General features: G+C 45.9%; 1 protein-coding gene across 8 annotated transcripts in view; it reads right to left on the minus strand.

Moving 5' to 3' along the window:
- Nucleotides 1–3,107: 3,107 nt before the first annotated feature.
- The window catches only part of CHDH (choline dehydrogenase), a 42,634-nt gene continuing 22,796 nt past the window's right edge, over nt 3,108–22,945 (minus strand). For 5 of the 8 annotated variants that reach the window (XM_054976964.1, XM_054976958.1, XM_054976959.1 and 2 more), the window contains 4 exons: nt 14,846–15,145; nt 6,138–6,191; nt 3,714–3,765; nt 3,108–3,313 (listed from right to left, as the gene is read on the minus strand). In XM_054976964.1, coding sequence (XP_054832939.1) covers nt 3,250–3,313; nt 3,714–3,765; nt 6,138–6,191; nt 14,846–15,145 — 470 coding nt within the window. In that variant the 3' untranslated portion in view covers nt 3,108–3,249. Of the gene's footprint in view, nt 3,504–3,713; nt 3,766–6,137; nt 6,192–14,845; nt 15,146–15,175; nt 16,306–22,945 lie in introns of those variants that run through there. The other 3 variants (XM_054976963.1, XM_054976965.1, XM_054976962.1) reach the window with 3 other exon arrangements.

Below are 22,945 nucleotides of genomic sequence, written 5' to 3' on the forward strand. Positions count from 1 at the left end.
TCAGAATAAAAATGTGTAATAATTTTATTATACTTGGGACTCTTTTTACTGGGAACTTACACAAATGGAATCCAAAAGACAGTTTCTTGCTATTTTTCATAAAATAGTTATTATGACTCAGGAAATCCACTTGCAGCAGCCAATGCTTCGAAAAGTTTTCCTGCACAAACTCTATTGCAATGAATGGAAACTGTGCAAGAACACTTCTCAGGAGAGATGGGCATGAACAAAAATACAAACCAAAGTTTGTCACAAACTGGGCTGGTTTTTGGTTTGCGAACCAGTGGTTTATTGGAGCTCATTTCTGGTGAACTGCAATGAACTGCTATGGTTTTTAGAGCAGTTTGTTTGGTTCATTTTTCAGTTCGTCACTGCAGATAGCCTGGCACTGATCAATCTGTTATCTAGGCAATGAGGGGGTGGGCTTTCTGCAGACCTTCTGCAGTCCTGGAAGTGACGTATGTACGAATCAAATGAATCGGTTCGTGAACCAGGCAAGTTCATGGAGGTTCATGGTTCATGAAACGCAACGAACTATGAACCGCAATGAACTGCCGTTTTCCCGGTTCGTGCCCATCTCTACTTCTCGGTGGTTTCAATAGAAGTACTTGCTGGTAGATTATGTGCAACAGTGCTAGGCAGTAAACAATAAATTTGGCTTCCACTTTTACAAACTGTTGGCAGTCTTTCCTGGGTTGCTTTCTAGCAATACAAGAACATTGGTATCTTATGCCATCCTTGTAAAAATCTATTTTATCGGTAGAAAAGAGATGAGTAAAATACAGCGGTCCGTGTAGCCAGTGCACATGTAGAGGTCAAATCAGTGCAAATCCCAGCCACTAGTGCTCTTATACTGCAATCCTAGGTAGACCTACCCCTATATAAATCTATTAAAGTCACGGGTCTTAGAAGAGTAACTCTGTTTAGGATTGCACTGCCAGATCCTAACAGAACATGTCTTATGTGCAGCCTCTGGTTTTGGCCTCAATACAGCTCTCCCAGACGAATCCATACTTGCAGCTCTTTGTTGTTAATGGTCATTTCATTCAGGAGTTCCGTAAGTGCTGTGAGCAAGATGGTACAGGAGCTCTTGTTGGGTTCAAACACCGCCCCCCACTGTGCATAGGACTTGTAGTGTGAATTAGGACAAGCAAAAGCAAGCATGTAATAGAATGTCAACAAAAAGGGACTCAGTTATGTCTGGGTACACCCTGATTCAGACTACAGATTCTGCTCAATGTAATAGAAGGCACACAATCTCCAGGCTTATTTCTTTGCCCTGGCACGTGTAGATCCTGCATACTGGGAATATGGGTTAACTAGTCTAAAGATATCCAGGAAATGAAGTACATTTCTTTTGGCCGATCAGTCAAACATACTAGGAAAGGTTTTGTGCTTAGGTCCAAATCCGTCATTATGTCTGGCATAAGTTGTATTGGAGTTTCCCTGACCCAATTCTGATGTTGGCATAGCCAAACATATTGAGTTACTCAAGTTTCCAAATGCAACAGGGCCCAATTTAGCCTACGAACAGAGGGGCAAAGAGCCCCTTGAGGCTGTTTTGGCTTAGAAAATAGTGCAGAGAGGAAGGCTGAAGCCTCTCCTGTCCCTATACCCCAGTCCTGAGCTGAATTAGGCTCTAGCACAATTGGGAGTTTGGCTTTCTGATGTCACGTTTGACTGTGCAAACATTAGAGATGGACCAGGGAAACCCCAACTCAACTTCTGCTAATGTAATGTCTAGTTTGTGCCTTAATCCAATTTATTTGCATAAACATGCTTTTATTAGAAACTCATTTGTGATATGAAATGAAAACATCCTCTAATAAACATAGGTAAGGCTTGATACAGACATTAACAGCTCAATCCTAAGCCGTGAGAGCGCCATTGCTCATGTGTGGACATAAATGTGGCGGCACCCCACTTCTCCCTATGGACTTTTTCTAGGGAGTCCTGCCGGCAGCCGAGCTCAGCAAGGCGAGGCACAGCTGCAGCCAAGAGCACTCACCTGCTGTTCCCCTGACAACCCTGTCCACACCAGCCAATGACTGCACCGCTCCCCTGACAGGCAGGTGAGGGGAAAACAGAGGCGCAACCAATGGGGAGGGCATGATACCCGCTGCTCACCAACACCCCCTCGTCAGGGAGCAGACATCCCTGCTGGGGAGAGGGCACAAAGGTAACACTGAAGGCACGGATTGGACACCCACGCTTTTGCCCATCCAGCCCCCATTTCTGATGAGGACCTGGCTGGTGGTTGCAGCTCAGCGTGCTAGCAAATCCCCTCATCACCACTGCCACCACCACCACAAGAAACAGGTGTCCCCTCCCTGAAAAGTAGGGCCAGATAGAAGGGAATAGATCTCTGTTGCCTGGAGATCAGTTGTAATTCTAGGAGATCTGCAGCTACCACCTGGAGACTGGCAACCCTAATCAGTCCCCAGGTTCCAGAGAGGCAGATTGGGGGGGGCGGGGTTGGCAGGTCCTTCAATGAGTGACAGGAATGCCCACTGGAAACCACGTGGGAGGCCAGAAGGCCGATTGGAAGCGAGGGGAATGAAAAGTGCCCACAAACATGCGGTGGCACCACTTGAACACATCACTGCATCTCTACAATGCGAGAATGCGAGTTGGACCTCAATAGCCATGCCCCAGTCCTGGGGTGATGCCCCCCCCCAGCGTGGACTGACAGCCCCTCCCCACACTATATTTCCCAAGTCCATCTCTGCTTCTGCAAACAGTGAAAAGGAGGGGGATGCCCAGTAACTACACCCCTCTCCTCCACCCCCTAGCAGCAACTTCCCACATGCAGCGACCATCTTCCTGGCTTATCAGATGCCAACAGCTCAGACTATCAGAGAATGAAAGTCCTCAGTGCCCTCCCCCCTGCAAACATTCATGGGCCACACTTCAATTCCCACTGCCTAAAGTTACATTGAGGAGAGGAAGGGGACAGGGAGGCTGGACGGAGCACCACTTGAAACATTTGCAGGGATGTGTGAGAGGACGTTCTGACAGGGAGCTGAGGGGCCGGCTACTGGCAATGTCAGGCAAGCATGCAAACACAGCAGTTTGTTGTTTTTCAACACCTTTTTATTAAACTGGGAAAAGTGCCAATGTCCCTCTGCTGGAAAGGGAGCTAAGGCAGTTTGCGCAGCACTTGTTCTGCGCTCCTAGGGGCGAGGCTGAGATGCGGATTGCCTTGGGAAACTGCTCTCTGGGCTGAATCTGAATGGCACTCGCAGAGGATTATGGGGGGGGGGGGAGCTGAAGCAGACATGTCCTGACATCACCCAGACGGGTCACAACATGGCTGCAAGGGAAAGAGACACATGTGCTGCAAGTAACCCAGCCTGGTCCATGGCCAAGGCCAGGCCCACACTCCAACATCTGGGAAGATGCACATAGTAGAGAGCAGCAGTGGCAGCCCCACAGGTGCAGCTAGCGACCAGATGATGCATGGCCCTCTGGCGAGGAAGCGCTCTGCCTTGGGGTGATTTTACCTTTAAGGGAGAAAGTCAACAGGCAGTTACAAATACCCAATCAAGAGTAGTTTTCTGGGCAACTGCCTTTGGGGCAGGCAGGGGCTGCCACCACCGTCCCCTCCCCGCCGAGCCTCACTTGAAGAGGCTAGTGGTCAGGTGAGTTCAGGTGATGGGGCAGCTGGCACAAATCAGCAAGCTGGGTTAGCCACCACCCCATCTCCTTCTTACCTGTAAGTGCTCCCTTGCTTCTTACTGAGCTGGAACTTCAGAGTCAGATAACCTGCAAGGAGACTTCAGTGGTTATTGTTAGTTAGCCAGACATTCTGGACTTTGCCCTTCTTCCCTTGAGGAAGTGCAAAGTTCTTCCAGTTTTCCTGCTGAGTCCCCTCTAGTGCACTCTTCTGCCTCGTGCACAAAGTCCCACGGCAGAAGGCAGACAGGCAGAGCCTTCAGCCATGTGCTCACCTACCTGAGGTCATGAGCAGCGCAGCCGGACAATTTGTAGGGTGTGTGAGCAGGTGATTGGGTGCGGCGAGGGGGGCTCGCCCACCCCAGAAGTGCATGTGGATTGACCCTTGTGGTAGTTCCCATCCTATGCTCCTTTGGGTCGTGGGGGCGGGGCTGGGCACCAGGAGAGGGGTGCGAGTTTTCCCTGTTCAATGGGCACCTATGGGCTACACTTCCTTTTTAGTGACATAACTTTCCGCCGCTGCAGGGGGCGTTCCTGGGCCTGGAATGGCTTTGGAAGCAGACTAACTCACCCCCTGCCCCCGCCCTGCTCCCTTCCATGCCCGCATGGGGACTTGCACCATACTTAAGCCTTCGCCTGGCCGCCAGGTGTGCCCGCCGGCAGCAACCTATCTGCAATAATGTGCCTCAGACGGGTGCCGCCAGAGAGGTTTGCGTTGACGTAAGAACCATTTATGCCCGTGCAAGCCTCAGTTCTCTCCTTATGCACTTCCCCCCCCCCTCTTAGGATTGAGAAGCCCATCTTTCTAAATAATGAAATCAAATGAGCTTGAAGATGATACCAGAGAGGTATTGTTGTCCATCTTCAGTACAATTATCTCATTATAATCTGGTTCCAGTGTTTACCAGCTTTTATAGTTTCAAAAATCTATTTGTTTGATCAGTGATGATACTGGGACAAAAGGAATGAGAATATGCTATGGGAAATGCCCTTTAGAACATAAGAACATAAGCAAAGCCATGTTGGATCAGGCCAGTGGCCCATCCAGTCCAACATTCTGTCACACACAGTGGCTAGAAATCCAGTGCCATCTAAAGGACTGTCAGTGAGGCCAGGACACCAGAAGCCCTCCCACTGCCTTCCTTCCAGCACCAAGACAACAGAGCACCACCTCCCCACAAAGAGAATACCATCTATCTCCTGTGGCTAATAGCCACTGATGGACCTCTGCTCCATATATTTGTCCAGTCCCCTCTTGAAGCTGGCAATGCTTGTAGCTGCCACCACCTCCTGTGGCAACGAATTCCATGTGTTTATCACCCTTTGTGTAAAGTAGTATTTTCTTCTATCTGTTCTAACCCGACTGCTCAATAATTTCATAGAGTGCCCACGAGTTCTTGTATTGTGAGAAAGGGAGAAAAACACATCTTTCTCTACCTTCTCTAACCCGTGCATTATCTTGTAAACCTCTATCATGTCTCCCCTCAGTCGTCTTTTCTCCAGGCTAAAGAGCCCCAAGCGCCTCAATCTTTCCTCATAGGGAAAGTGTTCCAACCCTTTAATCATTTTAGTTGCCCTTCTCTGTACTTTTTCCAGTGCTATGATATCTTTTTTAAGGTGTGGCGACCAGAACTGTACACAGTACTCCAAATGAGGCCTCACCATCGATTTATACAGAGGCATTATGATACCGGCTGATTTGTTTTCAATCCCTTTCCTAATAACCCCTAGCATAGCATTAGCTTTTTTTATGGCAGTCGCACACTGTGCTGACGTTTTTAGTGAGTTATCTATCATGACTCCAAGATCTCTCTCTTGGTCAGTCTCCGCCAGTTCAGACCCCATCAACTTGTATTTATATTTTGGATTTTTGGTTCCAATGTGCATTACTTTGCACTTGGCTACATTGAACCTCATTTGCCACATGGATGCCCACTCTTCTAGCCTCGACAGATCCCTTTGGAGTGCCTCACAATCCTCTCTGGCTTTCACCACCCTGAACAATTTCGTGTCATCTGCAAATTTAGCCACTTCACTGCTTAATCCCAATTCCAAATCATTAATAAACAAGTTAAAAAGCATTGGACCCAATACCGACCCCTGTGGCACCCCACTGCTCACCACCCTCCACTGTGAGAAGTGCCCGTTTATACTCACTCTCTGTTTCCTATTAATTAGCCAGTTTTCGATCCCCAAGAGGACTTGGCCCTTTATCCCATAGCTACTGAGCTTACTTAGGAGCCTTTGATGAGGAACTTTGTCAAAAGCTTTCTGGAAGTCAAGATAAACAATATCTATCGGGTCTCCCTTGTCCACTTGTTTGTTCACTCCCTCAAAGAACTCTAACAGATTGGTGAGACAAGATCTTCCCTTACAGAACCCATGCTGAGTTTTCCTCATCAGCTTTTGGTCATCAATGTGCCCACTAATTTTATTTTTGATAATAGTTTCCACCAACTTACCCGGTATTGACGTCAGGCTGACTGGCCTGTAATTTCCCGGATCTCCCCTGGAACCTATTTTAAAGATGGGGACAACATTAGCTACCTTCCAGTCCTCAGGAACAGATGCAGAGTTTAATGACAGATTACATATTTTTGTGAGGAGATCTACAAGTTCACACTTGAGTTCTTTCAGAACTCTTGGATGTATGCCATCTGGGCCCGGTGATTTATCAGTTTTTAAATTATCTAGCAGTCGCATAACCTCCTCTCTCGTCACCTCAATGTGACTCAGGTCTTTCAAAACCCCTCCCAAAGTCAGTGCTTCCGGAGTGGGCATGCACTTCTTATCTTCCACAGTGAAGACAGAAGCAAAGAACGCATTCAGCTTCTCGGCCATTTCCCTATCACCCTTTAGTAATCCTTTTACGCCTTGGTCATCCAAGGGCCCCACTGCCTCCCTAGCTGGTTTCCTACTTCTAATATATTTAAAGAATTGTTTATTGTTTTTCTTTATGTTCTTTGCAATATGCTCCTCATATTCCCTTTTTGCCTGTCTGATCACAGACTTGCACTTTCTTTGCCACAGCTTATGCTCCTTTTTATCAACCTCACTCCGACTAGTTTTCCACTGCCTAAAAGAATCCTTTTTACCTTTTACAGCTTCTATTACATTGCTTGTTAACCATGCTGGCCTTTTCCTAAACCTATTTGTGCCTTTCCTAACCAGCGGTATATATTTAATTTGAGCTTCCAGGATTGTAGTTTTAAATAGTCTCCAAGATTCCCCAAGTGTTTTGACCTTTTTTACTTTCCCTTTCAGTTTCTTCTTCACGTACCCCCTCATCTCAGAAAAGTTACCCCTTTTGAAGTTAAACATGGCTGTGTTGGTCTTATTTGGCAATTTCCTATTTATACATATGTTGTACTCAATAACATTATGGTCACTGTTCCCAAGTGGTGCAATCACATTTACATCTCTCACCAGGTCTTCAGCATTACTGAGGACCAAATCCAGGATCACCTCTCCCCTAGTAGGTTCTGTAACCATCTGTTCCATAGCACAGTCATTGAGACAGTCTAGAAACTCACTTTCTCTCCCCCGATTCGAACACCCATTGGCCCAGTCAATGTGTGGGTAGTTAAAATCACCCATTACAACACAGTTTTTTTGTTTAGCAGTCATCTTTAATCCTGTCATCATTTTATAATCCTCCTCTATTTTCTGATCTGGAGGGCGATAACAAACTCCCACAGTTAAGTTTCCATTTGGGCCCGTAATTTCAACCCATAGCATTTCCAGAAGCGAATCTAATTCAGTTACCTTCTCAATCTTACTGGAATGTATACCTTCTCTGACATATAGAGCCACCCCACCACCAACCCTTCCCTCCCTATCCTTCCGATATAATTTATATCCAGGAATCACCGTGTCCCACTGATTTTCCTCATCCCACCAAGTTTCTGATATGCCCACAATGTCTATGGATTCGCCCAACACTAAACATTCCAGCTCCCCAATTTTACCTCGGACACTTCTAGCATTTGTATATAAACACCTGTAACTTCCCCGGCATACTTTGCCTCGAGACGTAGTTAGGTCATCTGCACTGTTTGTCTCCATCTCAGTTGACAACTCTAATCTATCTCCCTGTAGAAGTGTTATACCTAGCCCTTCATCTCTCTGAGATGAACCATCCTGAACCAGAGACCCTTTATCTCTTGTCGGCTTTCCCCTAGCATTTAGTTTAAAAACTGCTCTGCCACCTTTTTGATTTTAAGTGCCAGCAGCCGGGTTCCTTCTCGGGACAAGTGGAGACCGTCTCTCTTGTACAGCTCCCGCTTGTCCCAAAAAGAATCCCAGTGCCTAACAAACTTGAACCCTTCCTCCCTACACCATCGTCTCATCCACGCATTGAGACTCCTGATCTGCGTTTGTCTCTCTGGCCCTGCGCGTGGAACAGGTAGCACTTCTGAGAAGGCTACCTTGGAGGTCCTGGCCTTGAGTCTCCTGCCTAACAGCCTAAATTTTTGTTCCAAGACCTCACGACTGCATTTCCCAACATCGTTGGTTCCAACATGGACCACGACCGCTGACTCTTCCCCAGCACTATCTACCAGCCTATCTATAACACGCGTAATGTCCGCTACCTTCGCACCAGGCAGGCAAGTCACCATACGGTCAGAACGCGGTTGTGCCACCCAGCTATCTACTTGTCTAAGGATTGAATCACCAACTACCAAGAGCCTCCCTCCCGCCCCACCCAGGGATGGTTCCTTGATGCGAAAGGAAACCTGCTCACCAACTGAAGAAGAGGTCCCTTCTGAGGGCATGTTCCCCTTATCCTCAGTACAGTGCCCTGATCCCACAAGATCCTCATTCTCCTTGACAACAAGAACGCTGCCATTTTTAGAGTGGGACACATCTATCCTGTCCCTGAGAATCTTGTCCTCGTGCCTATCTAACTGTCTCCGCTTCTCCAGGTCAGCCACCTTGGCCTCAAGGGTACGTACTCGTTCCCTGAGAACCAGGAGCTCCTTGCAGCGAGCACACATCCAGGACTTCTGACCAGAAGGCAGATAGTCATACATGTGACACTCAGTGCAATACACTGGAAAGCCCCCAACCCCCTGCTGGCATTCTGACTTCATTATTCTGTTTTAGGAATAACACAGAAAGAGGAAAGAAAACGGCTATGATCCCCCGGCTAAGAGCCACAGGCCAAGAGCCCTTTAGCTCTCGCCCTTCGGCTCGCGCCAAAGGCTCGCGCCCCTGCCCAGCAGTTGCCTTTTCAATGCAAAAGGTCACTTCCTGCTAAGCACAGGAGGTGAGCACAAAGGGGGTGTGTGGCTTGTACTCCAGCAACCCCCAGCAGCCTTACAAACACACTCACCCTCAAACACAATCAAGCCCAAACACACTCAGCCTCAAAACTACTCTCAAATCAACACAAAACTACACACAAAAAGCCCCAAAGCTAGAGAGGACCACCCTTAGCTTCTCAGCTTAACCCACCACAGCCAAGAAAGGCAAAAAGCCCTTACCTCCTCTAGCAGCTGCAGACCATGTGCTCCTGAGCCCAGGTGACTCTGCTCTGCTCTGCCCTGCCCCTGCCCAGCAGTTGCCTTTTCAATGCAAAAGGTCACTTCCTGCTAAGCACAGGAGGTGAGCACAAAGGGGGGGGTGTGTGGCTTGTACTCCAGCAACCCCCAGCAGCCTTACAAACACACTCACCCTCAAACACAATCAAGCCCAAACACACTCAGCCTCAAAACTACTCTCAAATCAACACAAAACTACACACAAAAAGCCCCAAAGCTAGAGAGGACCACCCTTAGCTTCTCAGCTTAACCCACCACAGCCAAGAAAGGCAAAAAGCCCTTACCTCCTCTAGCAGCTGCAGACCATGTGCTCCTGAGCCCAGGTGACTCTGCTCTGCTCTGCCCTGCCCCTGCCCAGCAGTTGCCTTTTCAATGCAAAAGGTCACTTCCTGCTAAGCACAGGAGGTGAGCACAAAGGGGGGGGGGTGTGGCTTGTACTCCAGCAACCCCCAGCAGCCTTACAAACACACTCACCCTCAAACACAATCAAGCCCAAACACACTCAGCCTCAAAACTACTCTCAAATCAACACAAAACTACACACAAAAAGCCCCAAAGCTAGAGAGGACCACCCTTAGCTTCTCAGCTTAACCCACCACAGCCAAGAAAGGCAAAAAGCCCTTACCTCCTCTAGCAGCTGCAGACCATGTGCTCCTGAGCCCAGGTGACTCTGCTCTTTCATATGACCAATTCATAAAAAAACCAATTCATTGTCTCTAGCTGAAGACAACTTCATGGCTCTGCCAGTGAAGCCAGAATTCATCACGGTCCATGAGCTCTCAGGCTAGTATGATCTGGATATGCTAGTTTCTGCAGCCTACTTATACCATTAGGCCCATTAATGGATCTATTCTTTACCTGCTTACCTACAGATTGATTTAACCTGGTCATGTAGTTTGACATAGTAAACTCAATAACCATCAACTTAATTCCTGAGAGTTAACAGCAGAGTGGAGATTACATTAATATACACATAACATCAAACTGAAAAGCATTTTGCACTTCAAAAAGTATTAAGTAGATAGTTGTTGGCAACAGTAATGTGTGCTAATTTCATAATGTAAGTAAAGGCCTAGAGAATAGGATATAGTTAGCTACAAATGCTGAGGTAATTTCTGATCGGATAACATCCTGGTCTTGTAGCAGGAACTCATGTATATGTTAAAAATTCAGACATCCCAGTGAACAAAGTGAGTGTATAAGCAGAATATCGGCGATGTTAATAAAACCAATAGTTATCAAAACATGGATGAAACAACGAAACACAAACCAATGTCATGCAGTGTTTTCAAATCTCTTTTTGCATTATGAAAAACATAAACCTACCCAGCCATACAGTTCTTTGTATCATAAAACACTAACCACCTACAAGCTCATATGCATTATATGATAACATCCTTAGAGAAGCCTCTACAATTATGTAAACAATTCCAGCTTTCTGTAAAGCCTGGCACACAGTGGTATCCATCTTCACACACAGCCTGCCTTTTATTAATCTGCAGTATTTTAAAATGACTATCCACATCAGTCACATTCTGGTGAGACAATAAATTATATATAACGTTTATTATCTCTGCAGTCTAATCACCACAAAGGTGTTCATGCTATACATCTCTGATTTGAATGCCCTGAGTGCTGTACTGCAAAATAAAGCTTCAATGCAGTTAAAGGTACAAACTCTCCTATTCAAAACTCATGTATTAGCATACTATCAGTCAATATACAAGTTTTAAACTGATACTGATGAACAGATTATTTTGTTCTCCGTTTCATGACAGAACATAGATCAACAAAATGATTTACCTGGGTCCTCGTGAGACAGCCTTTACTGCTGTCATGTCTGCTGAGGGGCATTCTTATTCAAACACGCCAGTCTTTCCCTCTGTTGATTACAATGCTTCACATTATCACTGCTTTGCAGCAGAACCAGGTAGCAGGACCTGCTTAGAGCCTCTGCAGTTGTCCTTCCAGTCAGCATTTGAGTCAGCAGATTTTGGGGTGTGCTCCCCCCAATCTGTTACAATTTTCTAAAATGAGTTTTCCTTGAAAGTTCCAAGAAACTTAAAAAATTATTTACTCACTGCTGTAATGTCAGAGCTGATTGAAATCTCATTGCTTTCTATTATCTGTTTATCTGTTGCAATGATTTGAGCATTTTATATTAGTTTGTTGTTCACAGTCTAAAAAGTACTTCTTTGTTTCAGATAATCCCATCAACCATCCAAAGATTTTTTTAATGTATTGCCAATTGTTCTCTCATGTCATATTATTACAGTAATCAATACAGCATATTTCAGCAATAAAAGTGGCGGGGGTGGGGGGAGTAAACAGCAGAGTTTCAGACATCCCAATCCAGCAGCAGCAGGCTTTGGAATTTTATGTATATTTATTCAGAAGAGGATGGAGTTGTGCACATCACGTGTTCTTCACCTGATGACTGCAATGCTGACCATGCAATTCTACACAGAGTTACTCCAGTCTATGCCCACTGAAAACAATGAGTTTACACTGGTGTAACTGCATTGGATTACTGTACATCAATTGGCATGTGTGAGCGAGCCATGATGGATCAAACACCACAGATACAACTTTCATATCAACTCATATTGAACACAAAACTTTTCTATGGCTTCAGTTCACACATGTAAGTGCCAGATACGCTGCCTACAGTAAACAAATATAGAAAAATCTGACGTTTAGCTCCAAATCCTTTAGCTCACTAATGCTTACTCCCAATGCACATGTGCATAGGACTGCAGTCTTCCAGATGCAGGTGCCCTTGCTGGGTTAAGTACTGAACAGGGTGAAAAAACAATGTATATATATCATCAAGCTTTTAAGATCGCACAGGCAATCTGTGTTAGACCATGTCCATGATGGTTGGCACACAGCTATGAAAGCTCTGATAATCTGGTTCAGGAAGCAGAAAGCTCCTCTTTGCGGATAGCACCATCTGTTCAGCAAGCTTTTGTGTATGTGTGATCAACTGCTTGAGAGCGATCAACATGCATATCTGTGGATTAATGCTGGTGTGAGATCTAGGTTGTTTTAACATGGGTGATTTGCCTGGGTTCTATTCTGTTAGAAATTTTTTTTTCCTGCTTCCCCATGGCATCCTGGTGTTTCCGTTATCCATCTGGTTCTTCCTGGGATTTTCTGTGATCTTAACCCAAATTTGCTTTGCTCCAGTGTTTTGGGAAAAGCTGCAGTGAAGCCAGAACGGCTGCTATGTGGGCAGGGAAATCTGGATTTTCCTTCCTACAATAGCAGCCACCCCCACCCCTACATGCCAGCAGGGGGTGAAGTGGTTAAGCTTTCTTTTTTTAATCGGCAATTGGTGTATTGATATAATGCTATGTTCATCACCTGCCATGGAGACTGGGGCAGGGAAAATGTTAAGAAAGCTGCCATTTGGAAGCTCTGCTGCCACAGCACTGCATCATCAGCTGCAGCGATACCAGGGCATTCACAGGCAAGTGTTGCCACGTAGAAAAGGCCCTAACTTTCAAATTTGTATTTTAATGGTATATTGAACAACAATACCGCTGTTGAATTTAGACTAGCAAACAATGCTTATTAAATGTGAGCAATTCCTTTTATACTTAGGTCCTTTCTGCATGGCACACTTTAAGCTGGTGCTTTTGAGTATTCACACTGATCAGTGTCAAATCAGTTTGGGGTCCCCACGTTCTGCACTGCACAACACCAAAGATTTGGTGTTTGCTTTTTTATTTCAGACATGTTGAGATGCGTCTGTTTGGAGCTGCCTTTTGTTTTTTAAAAAATTTCAGCACGAGCTGTAACGTTGCAATGTTGGAGCCTAATGTGCTCAACATCCCCCTCCCTCGCTCTCTATTTGCTGATTGGACAGTCCCGTGCCCACTTTTTAAAAAAAATTCTGAAGAGGCAATTGGCAACGAAGTTCTGTGGAGAAACCTACAAAGTGCTGTTCACTCTTGTTCCTCTAGTAGATTCTTCTGGAAGCCATTGCAGTTCTTTGTGATTGCTCTGGTGTAGTCTGAATTGCCCGCTTGGTGCAAAATGGTGCCACTCTGCCAGAGCAAAATGTTCAAATACTGCTGCCCAAACAAAATATTGTTCTCATTAGCCTCCTCATGTGATTGTATTCTGGGATGGGGAGGGCAGATTCTTGAGACAAGCCTCTCCTTCCCGCCCCCCAATTTCCAAATCACTGTGATCATGATGAGCCCTGGTTATAAAGAAAGGAAATTAAAAAGTAAACCAAAGAAACTATCAGTGGGGAATGTGGATGGCCATCAAGGAAAGAGAGAGAGAGAGACATTGCTTAAAGGGGTAGAATGCACAAACATCACAGCACTGCAACTCTTCCCTAATTTTAAAAAAGGGAGGGGGGTTGGATGCTCAGCTGCTTGGGGTTTGTTGTCAGGCCTCTTTTAATGCCAGAGTCAATCAGATGAGAAAAAAATGTAATTTGTGGGCAGTTTGCAAGGTTCTGAATTTGCAGTCTTGATTTCACAATATAGTCATATGAGAAATGATGTTGCAATGATACAACCTTTACTGCATTCAAAAAAATAAAGAGGGAGGGAAGGGTTTCCACTGAGTAGCCACTCTATCAGCACCCAGGGAAAAGTGTTTTTTTGGGGGGGGGGGAACAGTACAGGACTAATAATTTTGCGCACATATGACACATTAACACCGACTTAAAAGCAGCTTTAAAAAAAAGTCGCCATGTGCATGGAGGGAAAAAAGTCAGAGAAAGCCAGGGAAAGTTTGATTCTGCACCTCACGCCTCCTTTTTTCATGTGGAACTCTGGAGATCAAGAGAAGCAGAATGGAATCTGAGCTGCCATAAACTGACCATGGGAAACATTTTTTTAAAACATACTAAAGACAGATGCTAAAAGCACCTTAAATAGTGGCAATTATGCAAAATAACGTTCAGGAAATGTAATCAGAAAATAATAAAATGGTTGTAAAGTATTTAACTGTATTAACTGCATATTAAACTAGGATCAAGAACATGTAATAACTACTTTAAAATTGTATTTGTTCCAAAGACTTTAGAAAATCATCTTTTATAATTGTTTTAATCTTATATACAAAAGTTTTCCATTAAAAGATATGTCTTCCAGCAGAAAAGGGGGAAGATTTTGGCCAATTTCCACCTCCCACTGCAGACCTCCATGCTGTTCCAGCAGTGCACTGGATTCTGGATCATGATTAAGGAGCGGCATGGCAGGCTGCAGCAGGAACAAGGAGGTAAGCTTGCTTCCATGAGCGTTACTCCACTCACATAGACAGGATCCACTTTATGGGCACAAGCACAGTCCAGCAAAAGTTAGTCACAGCTTAGTACAACTGAGTTCAACAAGACAACTAAACCCTGTTCCATTATGTTCAATAGGATGTTAGCGACTAGTAATTAACTTTTAGGGTTGTGCCAAAAATATCCCAGTCATGGAATACTGATAATAGATATGTAACTTGAAAAATTCTGATTTACATTTGCAGGATGTTTGAGCACAGTGCACTGAATAAAGTTCAAGCACTACCATGATTCCAATTGTGTGTTTAATTTTGTGTATGATTTCAGTTTTGTCTGGCATTATGGCTCAAGATACAGGACTGGTATTTTCTCTTACCTTTAGATCTGATAGCCAGTTTGGTGTAGTGGTTAAGAGTGAGGGACTCTAATCTGGGGAGCCAGGTTTGATTCCCCACTCCTCCACTTGAAGCCAGCTGGGCGACCTTGGGACAGTCACGGCTCACCCACCTCACAGAGTGTTTTGTTGTGGGGATAATAATAACATACTTTGTAAACCGCTTTGAGTGAGCATTAAGTTGTATATAAGGGCGGTATATAAATTGAATGTTGTTGTTGTTGTTATCATCATCATCATCATCAAGTGGAACATATAAAAGAGGATTTCTTTGATGTAAATCTGCAAAGGCAAAAAGAGTCCAGTAGCACATTTAAAACTAACCAATTTTATTGTAGCATAAGAATATGCTAAACAGAAGCTTCACCATCACCAATCATGTTTCTGAGTAACATTTTATTTTCTTCCTAGTTTACTGTAAATATGGAATATATTTACAGCATTATAGTAATTACTTTGTCCTCTGCATCTGTTTTGATATTCTTAGCAAAATGCAAATATTAAATGAGTTACTGAATATGTAATTCATTGACATCAATAAAAACTATTAATATAGTAATGGGATTTTATCGCTTTTATGTGTATTTGCTTAGCCTGTATTAAATTCACTACATTTAAGTAAACAATCATGTCAAAAAAAGAGGCAGAGTTCAGTACACGAGGGATAGTTCAAGAGCTGAATGTTCAAAAGTAGGGAGGCAAATTCGCTCCCTATTGTTCTACACTGAGTAATAGATACCTAGCCACAATGTTTTACTGGAATCCTGAGTCTTCTTAAGCAACAATTTTACCTGCTCTTACTAAAGGATACAGCTGAGCTGACCCTATTCTTAACTGCATTTATAATGCAGCTGTCTCTTTGCCTGAAGCTGAAAAAGTATTTTGGAATTAATATTAGGGAAGAATTTCATATTGCTAACATATCAATAAGCACAAAACAAAATTATTATTCTCAACGCAAAGTACAGGGTAAGAGTTCTAATAGCTAGCAAAATTCTGTCTGGAAAAAGAACCATAGGCACTTTACTGCTGAGTTTCCAGAGCCTGGGGTCTATATACAGGAACATTTTTCTCTTGAAGTGACGGTAACCCTTTGATTATATCAGCAGCTTTCTCTGCTATCATGATGGTTGGGGCATTTAAATTCCCACTAGCAATACTTGGCATTATTGAGGCATCAACAACTCTCAGGTTTTCTATTCCTATAACTTTGGTTTGGGGATCCACCACAGCTGTAGCATCAGAACTCTGTCCCATTTTACAAGTGCATGAAGGATGATATGCACTATCCGCTTTTTGCCTTATAAAAGCATCTATCTCTTCATCAGATTGCACATGGCTTCCTGGTTGAATTTCAGGCCCACGGAATTTTTCGAAGGCTTCTTGAGCAAATATTTCCCTAGCTAATTTGACACACTGACGGAATTCCCAGATGTCTATTTCTATAAAACAAAAGAAAAAGGGTAGGAATTCAGAATATGCTCAATACTTAGCAATGCTTCTGCTTGCATAATAGCTATTTATTTAGAATATTTATATTTTGCCTTTTTGTTCTGACAGGTTCATAAAGTCATTTACAAGCAATCTAAAAATCAAATCATGTAAGAACTGACAACAAAACCAAGCAGTAATAACTGAAAACAAAACAAAGAAAACCAGCAACCATTCAGTGTCAGAACCCCCCTGATCTTACCAGAAGCCAAATGAGATAAAATAATCTTTCCCTGTTATATAAATACCAGAAATTTTGGAGCCAAACAAACTTCGCTCGGGAGGGCATTCCATAACTTTAATGTTCCCATTGAAGAGGCCTTGTCTCATGTTTCCTCCCATTGCACTTCTGACAGTGGAGGCACACCAAGGAGGACATGTGAAGATAATCTAAGTTTTTAGGTAGGTTCTTAGAGGCAGAGAGGATCCTGGTTATGGGCCATTTAGAGTTTTATCCAGCTCCTTGAGCTGGACTTAGAATCCAAACAGTAACCAGCATCATTGTTTCAAAAGCATAGTAATAATCTCTTAATGGGTCACCACTGTCAGTATCCCAGCAGCTGCATTCCAGTACATAGAGAGTACATGAATAATTTAATCTTGAAGTCACCAGAGCATGTGTAACCATAACCTAATCTTTACTATTTGGGTAAGGATGCAGCTGACTAATGAGCCTTAGCTGATAAAAAGAATTCCTGGTCACCTGAGAGCAGTGCCAGATCCAGCTGCCTCCTTGAGTCTTCACGGGGAATGCAACCACATCCAACCTATTCCCAAATTAGCCTCCTTCCTCGCAACCCTACCACTATCTTGACGCATTAGCTTGCCTAACAATGCATTTATTTATTATTTGTGTTATTCACAATCCACATTTCTCACTGAGACTCCCGGTGGATTACATAGTATAAGTCAATATGGTCTACAGCTGGAACAGTCAATAAAGAACGCAATAGGGTATTGGATAGCAGAAAGTTTGAAAACAAGTAGAAATCTGATACAGAGCTAAAACACTGCTGAAAACAATGCCTAAGCAAGGAGAAATCTGATATAGAGCTAAACAATACTGAAACAAAGCCTAAACCATTTATTTGTTTATTTGTTTTATTTTTAACCCGCCCTCCCCACAAGCGGGCTCAGGGCCAGGTACAACATTGATTAAAATACAACTTAAAAATCAATCATAAAAACATAAAATACTGTACCCCTTTCGGGGCAACCAGCCTTGTACCCTTGTAGAGGGAGACCCTTGTAGAGGGAGACCAATGGAAGGCTCGGCAATGATGGGCTAAAACGGCCCCTTGGATACTCACCGTGAAGGGTCCTTCTCCTCTGAGGTAAGGAGGACATCCTGGGTGTTTCCCTCTGTCCAATCAGGGAGGCAGGAAAGTTGATCTTTCTTCCCCTTCCTGTGGCTGTATGTGGGAACACCCCCTGTCCTTCCAGTTCCGGAGGTCTCCCCACAGCAGTCATCAAGTCAGTCACTCTACTAGATAAATAGTACTGAAACGAGAGCAAACTTTCAAACAAAGAACTGTCAAAGGCTATGACTAAGCATGAACCCTTTTGTAACCAGAAACTGTTAGAACAAGGGAATATTTTCAGAAGGAAGGTATTAGTGCAGCGGTAGAAGGAAAGTAGGAGCAAATTAGAACACAGATAGTCAGAGGACGAAGAGCTCGGGAGGGCAGGATGTCCTCCTTACCTCAGAGGAGAAGGACCCTTCACGGTGAGTATCCAAGGGGCCGTTCTCCCTCTGAGTTGGAGGACATCCTAGGTGCTCCCAAAGCAGTCCCTTCAAGATTCGGGTGGGAGATGATCTTCGTCCTCTACGTGTTGCAGAACTCTTCTACCAAATGCTGCATCTGACAACGAGTACGTGTGTAACTGATAATGTCTGATAAAGGTCGACACAAAGGACCAGGTGGCTGCCTTGCAGACTTCTTCTATGGAAGCGTTCCGTCTGAAGGCCGCATTAGTGGCTGCACACCTGGTAGAATGAGCTGTAATGCCTGACGGGACTTCCATCTTAAGAGCCTTGTACGCCTCGCTGATACATGTCCTGATGCTGTAGGCAATGGAAGATGAAGACATTCTCTGTCCTACTTTAGGTGCGGCAATATTAACGAATAGAGAGTCCGTCTTACGTAGTTGTTCCGTCCTAATAATGTATGTCTTGAGTGTTCTGCGCACATCTAAGGTGTGCCACTCTCTTTCTCTCGGATGCTGAGGATTAGGGCAAAAGGAAGGGAGGATAATCTCTTGCGTTCAATGAAATCTTGAGTACGCTTTGGGAAGGAATGTAGGATCCATCCTGAGAACCACTTTCTCTTTGTGAAATATGCATAAGTCTGACCTAATGGACAGTGCACTCAGCTCAGAGATCCGACGTGCCGATGTAATGGCCACTAGGAATACAGTCTTTAACTTCAGCCACCTGAGATGGATGTCCTGCACGGGCTCGAAGGGCGGTTTGGTAAGGGCCTTGAGGACGATACGTAAGCGCCAGGTCGGAAATCGATGCACCGTAGGGGGATTCAGTAAGGTGGCTCCCCGAAGGAATTTCTTAACGTGAGGATGAGTGGATAGCGGAGATGACTCAGCCTTTGGAAGCACCGTGCTGATTGCCGCAATCTGCTTTTTTAAGGTGGGTGGTTTCAATCCTCTGTCTAGGCCTTCTTGTAGGAACCCCAAGACGTCACGTATGAACGGGGACATTGGGTCAATTTTCTTGTGTTTTCCCCATCGTACGAAGGCCTTCCTCGCAGAATTGTAGATTCTATTTGTAGATCTCTTTCCTGAGGAAAGCATTGTGTCCACAATACGTGCTGGATATCCTACTCTGAGTAGTGACCGCCTCTCAATCTCCATCCGGTCAATGACCACCATTCTGGGTGAGGGTGCCAGAACGGTCCCTGTTGTAGCAGATCCGGAACTACCGGCAAGTGGAATGGCGAGTGGGTCGATAGCGACAGGAGAGTCGAGAACCAAAGTCTCCTGGGCCAGTAAGGAGCTACTAGGATTACTGTGGCTGTTTGATCCTGGATCCTTCTCAGTAGTTTTGGTAAAACTGGAAGAGGAGGGAACGCATACAGCAGGCCCCTGGGCCATTGTGATGTCATGGTGTGATGTCCGTGCCCTCCGCCTCCGGGTGAAAGTACCTGGAGAAGAATCTTGGCACTTGATTCTGTGGTGATGCGAAAAGATCCACCGCTGGAGTGCCGAAGCGATTCATCAGCAGCTTGAACGTCTCTCTGCTGAGAGACCGCTCCCCCGGGTGTAGTGACTCTCGGCTCAGCCAATCCGCTTCCACATTGTGCACTCCCCTGATGTGCTCCGCTTGCAGCGATAGGAGATTGTCCTCCGCCCAGCTGATGATCTTGTGCGCTTCCTTCTGTAGACGTGAGGATTTGGAACCCCCTTGCTGGTTGATGTAGGCTTTCGCCGCCACATTGTCTGTGCGGATGAGGACATGTTGGAGAGCCAGTTGTTCCCGGAAGTGAATGAGAGCCAGATGGATTGCCCTCAACTCTAGCACGTTGATGGGAAGGTTCCGTACTGCTGGTGACCACCGGCCCTGTCCCGGTAGGCCATTCAATGATGTACCTCATCCTGAGAGGCTCGCGTCCGTGAATACCTGGATGGGCTGAGGAGTCAGGAAACCCTTGCCTTGTCTGAGGTTGGAAACGATGGTCCACCAGCGAAGGCTGTTCTTGACCGATAAAGGCACTTGTATTTTGATGGTTCTTTTTTGAGCAATATGGTGCTGGTAGGGCCGCAGCAGAGCTTGTACAGGTCTGGTATGAAAGCGTCCCCAGAAAATAGCTTCCGAGTTGGCCACGAGAAGACCTAGCACTTTGGTCAACACCATGATGCAGGACCGGTGTTGCTTGATGATGGTTGTCGCCCACTGCTTGGTCTTCTTGATCTTCTCCTCCGGAAGGAAGAAGGAACACTCTCACGTGTTGACTATCAGTCCCAGATGTTCTAGACTTTGAAACGGTTCCAGGGAGCACTTGGCTCTGTTGATCAGGAAGCCGTGCTGTTCCAGTATCTGTATTGTTAGGAGCGTGTCCTTGATTGACGCTTCTCGAGAACTTGTCCGTATTAGGATGTCGTCTAGATAGGGGTGTAGCTGTAGACCCATCTCTCGCAGCCGGACAATTGGAACAACTAGCAGTTTTGTGAAGACCCTTGGCGCTGTTGCTAAGCCGAAGGGCATGGCGCGAAACTGGAAGTCCATTCCTTTGACGCAGAACCTTAGGAAGCGTTGATGAGGTGGAGCAATGGGCACGTGGAGATAAGCCTCCGTCAGGTCCACAGACGTCAGGTACTCTCCCTGTCTCAACGTCTCCGCGATGGAGCGCAGGGTCTCCATCCTGAAATGTCGCAGTCTGATGAACTGGTTCACAAACTTTAAATCCAGGATGGATCTCCAGTCTCCATTCCGTTTGGGGACCGTGAAAAAGATGGAGTATACCCCGGTTCCCCTCTCGTGCTGCAGTACAGGTTCCACGGCTCTGATGTCCAATAAGTGACAAACAGCTTGGATCGTGATCGCTGTTCTGCTCGGGTCTTTCTGGAGCGGAGATATAAGGAATCGCTCCGGTGGAAGAGAGGAAAATTCTATTAAGTAGCCAGACGACACCACTTCCATGGCCCAGGCATCGGCCTGGGAATTCTCCCACTGCTGGTGAAACAGAAGCAGTCTCCCTCCCACCGGGGCCTCCTTCGAGTCAGGGCTTCTGACCCTTGTCCTCCACGTCCCACCTGAAGCTGCGGGATCCCGAGGGTTTGTGAGGTCTGGAAGAAAAGGCACCTCTGCGGGACTGCGACCTAGGAAAGGACCAGTTTCTCTTGGTCTCTTGTTGTTGTCTGGGCAAGGTATGGCTCATCCTGAACGACTGGAAGCGAAAGGAGTGTCTCTCGTTCCCTCTGAGATGTCGAGGTAAGGCTTTCTTTTTGTCCTTTGTCTCCACAAGTATTTTGTCTAGTAGGTCTCCAAACAGCTTTTTCCCCTGGAATGGGTAGGATGACAATATGACCTTGGATTGGATGTCGGCCTGCCACGCTCTGAGCCATAACAGGCGTCTGGTGACTGTGGTAGATGCCATAGCTCTAGAACAGAAGGACATCGCATCTAGAGTGGTGTCTGCCGCGAAGGTGCTGGCCTTCAACATCCTATTCGCTCCCTCCAGGAGACGTTTGTTGTTGTCGGGCAACAATTGAATCAGTCTTCTGGTCCAGACCACTGACGCTCGTGAAACTGTAGATGCAATGGCCGACGCTTTAATTGCCATGGCGAGCGCTTCGTGAGTTTGCTTCAGGGTTATGTCATCCTTCTTATCCAGACTGTCTTTAATTGCCCCTTGTCCATCTTCTGACAGAAGGCCGTGAGATTGCAAGGCGGCTACCGGTGCGTCCACAGCAGGAACCTGCAAGAGCTCGGTGGCAAAATTGGGAAGAGAATACAACTTCTTAACATTATTAGAGAAATGCTTGCAAGAGGCTGGAGTGGCCCACTCAGCTTTTAACTGTCTTTCATAGAATTCAGGGAAGGGAAAAACCTTGGATTTCTCCTCTGACCTAGGGAAGAACTCTTTATTCCCCTTGGGTCTGGTACTCGGGTCCCTAGGAGATGATTCTTCCTCCCCCCTGGACGACTCTTGGAGTTCGAGGGCAGACAGGGTCTTTGCAAGAAGATATTGATAATCATCTGCCTGGAACAGCCTGTTTGAATGTTCAGTATTAGAAAACTCATCCTCCTGCTCTTCCTCAGAGAGGAAATCCCCACCATCAGAGTCCTCACTAGGGGAAGGGACTTCTGCTATCCAGCCCCTTCCCCCCACAGTTGCACTGGACTGAGTCTTTCTAGCTGCCTTGGTGGGCCAAGGCGCAGCCAGGCTGGGTCTCCCTTGGGAATCCTGACATCCCCTGGAGCAAGAAGGCTGGGAAGACTGGGCTTCTTCAGACTTACATAAGGCCATGATCTCCTCCCTCATAGTTTGTCGTAAAAAACCCATCACTTCTGGGGGCATAGAGAGATAGGCGGCACTTACTTGGTTGTTCTGGGCTTCAAAACCGCGATTTTGTCCCATTTCTCCCACCGGGAGGTTGGGAAGTGCGTCGGTTGGCTTAGGCGGGAAAACGCTAGCCGCGCCGTCGTCTGCCGCCAAAAATAAGCTTGCTCCGTCGCTGTTGCTCGGGGCCTCTTGGTGTCGGAGTGTAGAGCTCCGCGGCGCCCTCTGCTGGAGACGGGGCCGTTTCTTTGAGGGCTGATCTTCACTGGGAGCCATCTTCTCGCCGGGGAGCCGCTCAGCCTCGCAAGGTGAGCCGGCGCCGGCTGAGCACACCCCCGCCATCGGTAAGACAGCTCCTGGGGGGTGGCTCGCCCTCTCCATAAAGCTCTCCTCCGAGTCTGACGAAGCCGCAGAGGCCATTCTGGATCTTCAGCCTTCAAACTTCTCCTTGGCCGTCCCAGGCAGGAAGGGTATAGGAGAAGGGAGGCAGAGAAAAGGAAAATAGAAGGTAGGAATAAAGGAGAAGAAGGTAAGAGGAAGAAAGGATGTGAAATAGAAGATACAGGGTAGAAAT

Source organism: Eublepharis macularius, chromosome 4 (genome assembly GCF_028583425.1).
Source record: "Eublepharis macularius isolate TG4126 chromosome 4, MPM_Emac_v1.0, whole genome shotgun sequence".
In the NCBI taxonomy this organism is placed as follows: Eukaryota; Metazoa; Chordata; class Lepidosauria; order Squamata; family Eublepharidae; genus Eublepharis; species Eublepharis macularius.